The following is an 8,251-nucleotide window of genomic DNA, read 5'->3' as shown; positions in this document are numbered from 1 at the left end:
AACACAGCAAGATATTGTGTTTAAAGAAGCTCTTCTTTCCCTCGCTTTTGAAGTTACGGTTTCGCAGTCTCCAACATCCCCAGAGAAGAGAAGCAACGGGTTGAGGGAGCACAGGAACAGGTTAGCCATTTTTTCCCCTGTGGCTGTGGCTGTGGGATTTAATGCTATTGTTGCTTGCGTTAACATGTACTATTAATCCATGCTTATCAAACTTCATTCCTGAAACTGTTTCTAATTGTTAGTTGTACATACAATGATAAACACCATCCGAATGCCCTTAAAGATAAATTTGAAGAAGTTCTAGTAGCCTAGATGCGTTTGTTGCAGCTGGGCTCGCCGGTTTGGTTTGGTTTGGTTTCGTGACGTGCCTTGCAATAAAGAACCCACAAATCCTCACTAAATTAACCCTAATTAACTGTAATTAGCCCTTTGGTTTCTGCGTTCTGCCTCCATCGGCCATCATATGCGCTCTGTTTGTTCTGCCTTTCAAGCTTCTATTCCTTTGTTTATGCTCTCTGATCTGGTTTCCCATTATGGACTCCTTTTGTTAAGTGACTTATTTGAGTTGTATCTAACCTTTATGACTATCAATTTTCAATTTTAGTTTAGTCAAACGTCGTGAGTTAGATCCCATTTTCGTTTTCTAGGTTATTTTATGCATCTGTATATGATTAAGTATAGTTTTGTGTTTTGGTAGGATCTTGTGGTTTGGTTGTCCAGCAACTTACGATCTTCCACGTCCGTCTCAATCCTTGGTAGGATCTCAATTTTGATAAAGTGGCTGTTTGGAACAAAAAGAGAGACTATTGTTGCAATGCAAAAACTGAGCTATCCTACCCATTGAAGCGCGCACACACACACACATACAGAGGGAGAGAGAGAGAGAGAGAAATTTGCAGGAATTAGTTTGATTTTATTGATTTGGGGCAAATGTAGTCAGATTGCAATGACCATATTTTTAACCTAAGATATGCATTTGTAAAATATCTTTGTTGAACCCGGTATTGCATTTTCAGTATTGGATCATAAGCCAAAACAACATTGGTAATTACAAGAGACCTTGCCGGTGTCAGTTAATGAACGTTGTCTTTTGAGGTATTTTTCTGCTAATAAATAAATTCTGTGCCATATATTTGAATAATTGGATTTATCAAAATTCTTAAAGGTTGTAACTTATTTAGATGTGGAATAGTGAGGGAGTTGGTTCTTAAAAGTTGAAGAGAAATGGTTTAAATGAAAGAGTTATATATTTTACTCTGTAAATTTATAATTGTTGTAACAACCTGCTTTCCTTCTTCCATGCAATTGATGCTACTAAGTATTAATAACACCCAATGGTCTCATGCCTCGTACCTTTAGTTCACTCAATTGCTTATCAATTATTCCAACTAGTCTTCTCCAATACCAATATCTCCTTTTATACCAATAGCTGAATAGCCTAATGACATTACTGCTCAATAATTCTAATATTTTGACGTTGGACTTTGTATTTCTTTAACTTCCATTCTAGCCCTTTACATGCAAACCTATCATTCACTTCAAAATCCAAAGCTACAGTACTCCTTTGTGAAACCTTTAAATAAACTTTAAAATTTTCTGTATACATATATCCTAGACTTATATTACATGAAGGTGGGAATTGATATTTTAATTGATGTTAGTTGGGACAGCAATTATTTCATCTATTACTTTTAATATGCTCAAATACTCAGTCAGTTGAGTGCTAACTTGTGCAGTAGTGATAAATGTGACTTCCATTATTCTCTTAACTCTCAGCTGTAATGAAATGATAAAGAGATTGTGGTGCCTGATTGACATATTGTGTGCAATAGTGGTCGCTGCTGTATTCTCTGCAGTGATATGATTGACTTAGTGGCATAAATTATAGACTTGAAAACTACTCTGTCTGGTTTTGACAACTGATCTGTAACAAGATTCCAAAATCTGCCAATTTTGTAGCTCGTAATGCTTGGATATGGGAATCAGATTGTTATTGTAATTTTGAGCCTATTTCCATCTCCTTAGTATATACTTTTCTAGTTCATATGTAATCTGGCTTTCCAATGTTTACCATGGTATAACTTTCAGGTTACTACATTACCACTTTCATCACATAGGAGGAAAAAGTAAAACAGCTGTTGGTGAGAAACGTGAATTCAGCCTTTCAAAGGAAAACTGACAAATTTTCAAGGAACTTGTTGCAGGTAATTGTTGCTCACATCTTTGCTTCACAGTTCACACACTTGGACCGCATGTGATTTGCATGCATGATATTCACCTTCCATCTTATGCTTTTATTTCTGTTCTGTTCCTGATCATTCTTCATAGTCATTGATTCTGAGGCAATGGAGGAAAGGCATGTACTTGGTACCAATGCATCATTATCACCTACTACGGGATTTGGTTCCAGGTTCTCCAATTTGAAAAAGTCTTTCAAATATTCTCTCCGATCTTTGCTCACTTCATGCTCAAAGGAGGTGCACTTCATTGTTCTTACTTCTCTCGCTTCTCCCAGCTGTTTTTCAATTTTGTGTATAGGAAAAACTGAATGGGGGAGAAAAGTAGGCATGTAAAAGGAAATTGAACTTTTTAACCTTGCATGTTGTTACCAATAAAAATAACAATAATTTGCAGAAAAATTGAATATTCCTAAACTTTTAAGCTTTATTTGAATAGAAACTATTTGAACCAAGGGGAAATGTGGATGGGAGAAATCAAATTATCTGCATTGTAACCACACCCTGGGAAAGACCAGGATCAACCAGTGCTGTCCTTTTTTTAGTTTGTTTTTATCATGTATTGGTCTTCTTATATTTGTTGATTGTCAATTCTGAAATAACATCAAATGCACAAGTGTTCCTAGCATGCCACACTCTCCTTATGTGCTAGCCTTGTAATTAGTGTGGAGAAGTTGGGGAGGAGTTCGGGTTGTTGCTTTTTCAATAAACTAGATGGCATTACCAATTATGAAGCAAGACATAGGAAAAAATTAGTTAGTTGATATTGTGGATTTCTTAAATAATACTTTGACACACATTAAAGATGATTTGGTAACTCATGTCACAATTGTGTGGTTTCACTCCCTGTACTTTATAGTAGTAATACAATATTATTCAAATTGATCTAACTAGTTCAGATCAAATGCTTTTTCACTAAAATAATAGCCATGACATATTTACACTGTGATACTGACTTAGTAGAAAGTAATGGTTCAGTTGTATGTCTCCCATTTGAGATAGCTTACATCATTATCTTACGGTTTGAATTTGATTGCTAAACTCCAAATCTGAAATTAAGTTAATATTTTGCATTTCAAACTGGCTACAATATTGATACATGTTTCTGTTTTAATTTTTGAAGGATTTTTTAAAATCTTTTTCAAGTTTCTCTGACACCGAAAAGGAATTGCTTCATCGCATATACCTTCAGGTATGTGCTGTTGATATTAATTTTTTTGTATCAGAAATATATTTCTGCATGTGACATTGAGTTTTAGCCAATAAGACAAACATTGTGAGTTTGTGACAAACTGACAATGAGTTTGACCCAGGTCATTACTTCTTACATCTAGTTTTCAAAATCAACTGCGTTTTGAGTTACGACTTTTGAAATCAATGCAGTGATATTGATACCGGTTGATAAAACTGGTCCAGTATAGTAAGATAAAGAAAGAGAAAAATACTTGTATTATTCACAAAATCTCCTCTGGTCAATGTGACCCCGAGGTAGCGTACTCCTAGAAACGCCGAATACTCTCCCAACCCAATTCCTAAAATCAACCTCTTCCGTGCTTTCCCTCCTCTTCCTTTTATATCCTTTATTCTATTAATGACCAGTCCTAACTATTTTGTTAGTTCAGTTTTGGTCTCCTACCTTATTCTTATATTGCCTCGTATACACTTTTTTTAATATTGGTCTGCTATCAGATACCTTGGATTTCTAATTCTATGATTTCCTTATACAGATACTCAGATGAGAATTGATACTTACAATCTATGTCAATATTAATCTTTGAAAATTTCTTGTCCAACCTTGTAGTTAGAAATTATATATATACACTTTCCTCAACCATTTGCATTCCTATCATCTATATTTCAAAGGCCAAGTGTCAAGAAATGCTTGGAGTTTCATTTATTTGTTATCTAATTGCCTTTTATGTATCAAACCTTTCAGGTCATTACTTCATTGCATGAAAACGTAGAGGTACGTAGAACTGCTGATGTTCTTAATGTCGGAACTAGAATCCATTCCATTCCATCTCTATTATAAATGCTTAATGGGATGCTTCACACAACAATTGAGACTGTTATCTAAATATCACTTTTGATGTTTTCAAGTTTGGCTGATGCTGATTGCTGATGCTTCACTATTTCAGATCCTTAGTACCGAACCATCTTCTTTAGTTTGAGTCAGTAAACAAAGGGCCTGTTTAGTATGAGAAAATGTTTCTATTTTCATTTCTTGTTTTCATTTTCTGAAAATAATTTTCATTTTCATATTTTCAAGTTAGAAAACATGTTTGTTTTGATATCTTGTTTTCTAGTTTCAGAAAAGGAAAATATAGAAAATGTGTTTGGTTTATTCATTGTCAATAGATCAAAAGTTTAAAAATACTTCTATGTGAAAATATTTATAATTTTTGTGACTAATTTTGAATACAATTATAGATAAAGGATGTATGTCTGTACACAGCTTAATTAGGCACTTATTCAATATATGCTAACACACTGGTTTTGGTAGTTGTCTTCATAAACTAAATCTGAAATTAAGGTTTCTTTTTGAAAACTGTCCTAAATAGTTTTGCAATGGTGGGTTAATTTTTTTTGCTTTTATTTCTTTCAAAATGATGTGATCATGAATTGTTGTAACTGTGCAATTTTGTTCTCTTTATTTATCTTCCCTCTCTGTCAAACAACTATGAATTCTAAATGCTCTGTTAGTTGACTTTTACAGGATGGGTTTGAGACAATCTGTCTTCAAACACAGGTATAACTTTACTATTGTCTCTGTTGCATACAGCACGAGCTACAAATCCATGCCTTGAATCTCTTTACTATCATTTTGGGGGGAAACCTTGTTCCCAGAATCACTGTTCTGATAACTGTTGTGTAATTTAGTTATATCTGAATTAGATTTTTCAAGTAGTGGAGCTTACATATGATATTTAGTTGGAGAGGACCTGGCTAGAGCTGATGTTCTGGTGCTTGGAAACTTGGAATTAAGGATAATATAGTTTTTCTTTGATTTTTACTTCTGAGTGATGAAGAATTAAGATTAATGGAAATCAAATGGGCAAACTTTAGAAATTTATGTACTATGCTTTAATCTGGACAAGGCTCGTCTAAAGTGAGGTTGTTTTAAAGTTAGCAAGTAAGGGTGCATCCACTTTCCACTCTTGATTTAATCTAAATTGTATTGTGATCTTAACCCAGTAAAATTTAAAGGTAGATACACTGTTACACTCTCACTTTAGAAACACTCACTTTAAAGGAACTTTCCCCTTAATTTATACTTGAAGGCACTATTGAAAGAGTGGAAAATATAAATTGAAATAATATAGACATTTTGTTGATGTTAGGAATTGCATATTATTTTAATCAAATTCTTAAAATATATGTAATCAAATAATTTGTGAGAAACTCATTTTATTGTGTTTTTTTCAAGGATGCTTAAAATTATTGTTGCAAGTAGTCAAATATCACTCACTGGTTAATAGTTAAAAAATAAAATAAGTGGTACTAAACAAATAAAACAATCAAGATGAATTAAAGGTTTTCTTTTTTTTAATTAAATCTGCACGAAACTCAAAATTATGAATATTTCAATATAGGGAATTTTAGAATTTGCTGAGTTGGTTAAGAAGTTGAACCTTTCCAATTTTATTTGAGTTTCAACAACCTGTTCTCTACAAGTTAAGCTTTGGCCTTGAATAAATTTTCTCTAAAATCTTTTGCAGTACTTATGGAATCATAGCAACATGACACCCTTTAACTCAAGGGAAAGCATTGAATACTTTTATATAACCTAACAGAGGTCAGATAGGGAGGCCTAGAAATGGGCCATATTCAGGCTTTGATGCCCTTTCTGTCATCCTCTCTGTAGGTCATTCAAGCATGCCCTTCAAATTCTACCATATCCTAGTTAGTCTGTCATTTCAAGTTCATATTTCTTGTAGGCAGGAGCCACTCTTGATGCTGTTGAGGAAATTGTGGAAGAACAAGATCTGGATCTCTTGTCTGCTGATAGGTATTTATGGATTTTGCCAAGAGCATTTTTAGTTTATTGTAGCATGTTGTCATTTTTATAAACGCGGGATGGTTATATTAAAAGAAATTGTTCCTTTAGCTGTCAAATCAACAATAGTGAAAGCTTAATCTTCAACCTCATAAGGTTCCTTTTAGTTAGTCTCATTTTTATCTATGTTGATGGAGGTTTACCTTCAGAATATACTAGGGGACCTATGATGATTATTTTTAGCATAATATTTATTCAATTTACCTTCTGCTTATCATGTTACTTGTTTTTCATTACAATTACTATATGTTGGTTATTTAAACTCAATAATTATGCGTTGATACAAATGCAGGAGTAACATAATGGATGTTGCTGAGAATCTGACTGCAGCAAAGAAGAATGAAATTAAGCAATTAATGCATATGGTGCAATTGGTAGGTACTTTACTTGAGTGTATCTTCGTCAAATTATGCTGAAAGTGGAGTAGAAAACTAGTACTTCCCTATTCATTGGTTGAAGGCATTGTACATTTTTTAGTCTTTTTGACAATTATTGTCATATTCTCTTTTCTCTTTAGTTATCTTATCTCAGCCCACACCGATTCAGTGATTGTGTCACTATTTTCATATTATCCCCTTTCCAATTGATGGTTTAGTTTTTTCATTCTCAAATTGGAATAGACAAAGTTTCTCGTCCTTGTACATGTGGACTCCACAAACAACTATTCACTTTGTTATTGCCCTGTTTCTGAGTTATTCCTTTCAGCATAACTATGCTAATCTTTGTCGTGCAACTCCTCTACATACAGTTAGATGTTACAAAAGCAAACATGTGGTGAAAGGCTCCTGATGGAGCCAAAATTCCCTCCCCCTTCAATATTTGGAGGATTTGGAGGGGTGGAAAAATGATTTATATTTTGGACTATGCTGACTAAATTGTCCTGAGATATTATTTTTCCTTTCCTCTCTAGTAATGTTTATAAGGATACAGCAGTTACAGCATATTACTTTTTTACCCCCGATATCCTTGCCAAACAAACAAGGGGATCCTTTCCTCTCCTTTAACCAAACCAAAAAGGAATTTTTCCCCTTCTCTCCTTCTGAGTTATATTCTTTTTGTCTTCTTACCTTGAATTCCATTTCCCTAATCCTCATGTTTGTGTTAGGGAGAACAACATAATCAAATGAAGCGCACCCGATTGCAACTCCTTAGGGAAGGCAGTCAAGTCTTGTCTGGTGCTTCACAAGCTGTTGAGAAGGTGAACTTTTTCTTAACTTCTTTTTCATAACGAATTATTCCATTTGTCAAAAGGTTGTAATTTTGTTGTCTTGGTATTATTTGGTGGTTTCTTTTTTGCTGACGAATGGCTCTTCATTTTGTTTGCATCTATGGATGATTAGCAGTTCAGAAGCATGAATATGAATTACGGAGCCAACAGCGGTGATTGGATCCATGATGTATAACATGTCTAGAACATGCTCTTCTACAAATTAAAATAGGTTCATCCTCCGGTGAGTCATTGCTATGCTTTTATTTTGTTGCGAGGTTTCTGAATATTCAGATATTCACAAAGCATTCTTTGCAAAGAAGTACCTTTGTGTGATCATTATTCGGGCTTCAACAAGTTGTGTAATTTAAAGTTCAATGAAAATCTATGTAGCTCTTGTTATCGGCAATTATTGCTTTAGCTCTTTTTCTAAGCTTTATATTTGTTATATGATGGACTCCTTAGTCATCCTTTCAAACACTTGTTTTATATTGACGTAAGAAGCAACATAAGATTCTTTAGAGTGGTTGTTGGATCATTTTAGTATATTTTTTGGAGGGATTCGATTGTTCCATTTAAATTTGTTGGAAGTGCTCTTTTGTGCTGTTTTAGTAGGTAAGGCTCACCTTGATAATTCTCTTTAAGTTTTTTGGGAGTGGTAGAGGTTTTATGTTGATTATTGAGAGAACACCACACTGCCCGCTTAGGATCATCAATCTTTCAACGTCCAGTGTCGCCTCTTAATCTTCT

At 34.0% G+C, this 8,251-nt stretch overlaps 1 protein-coding gene across 1 annotated transcript; it reads left to right on the top strand.

Annotated features, from left to right (window-relative positions):
- On the top strand, window positions 1–7,974 carry LOC113859246. The gene is made up of 10 exons (XM_027492056.1): window positions 1–120; window positions 2,089–2,204; window positions 2,329–2,477; window positions 3,361–3,429; window positions 4,174–4,203; window positions 4,954–4,986; window positions 6,176–6,246; window positions 6,587–6,668; window positions 7,400–7,492; window positions 7,638–7,974. Exons 3-10 carry the CDS (start codon window positions 2,346–2,348, stop codon window positions 7,695–7,697), a joined length of 570 nt encoding a protein of 189 aa, XP_027347857.1. The 5' UTR covers window positions 1–120; window positions 2,089–2,204; window positions 2,329–2,345; the 3' UTR covers window positions 7,698–7,974.
- The last annotated feature ends 277 nt before the right edge of the window (window positions 7,975–8,251 follow it).

Source organism: Abrus precatorius, unplaced genomic scaffold, assembly GCF_003935025.1.
Source record: "Abrus precatorius isolate BTA unplaced genomic scaffold, Abrus_2018 Scaffold2, whole genome shotgun sequence".
Classification (NCBI taxonomy): Eukaryota; Viridiplantae; Streptophyta; class Magnoliopsida; order Fabales; family Fabaceae; genus Abrus; species Abrus precatorius.
The sequence above is the reverse complement of the archived record's forward strand: the minus strand, read 5'-3'. Positions and strand labels throughout refer to the sequence as shown.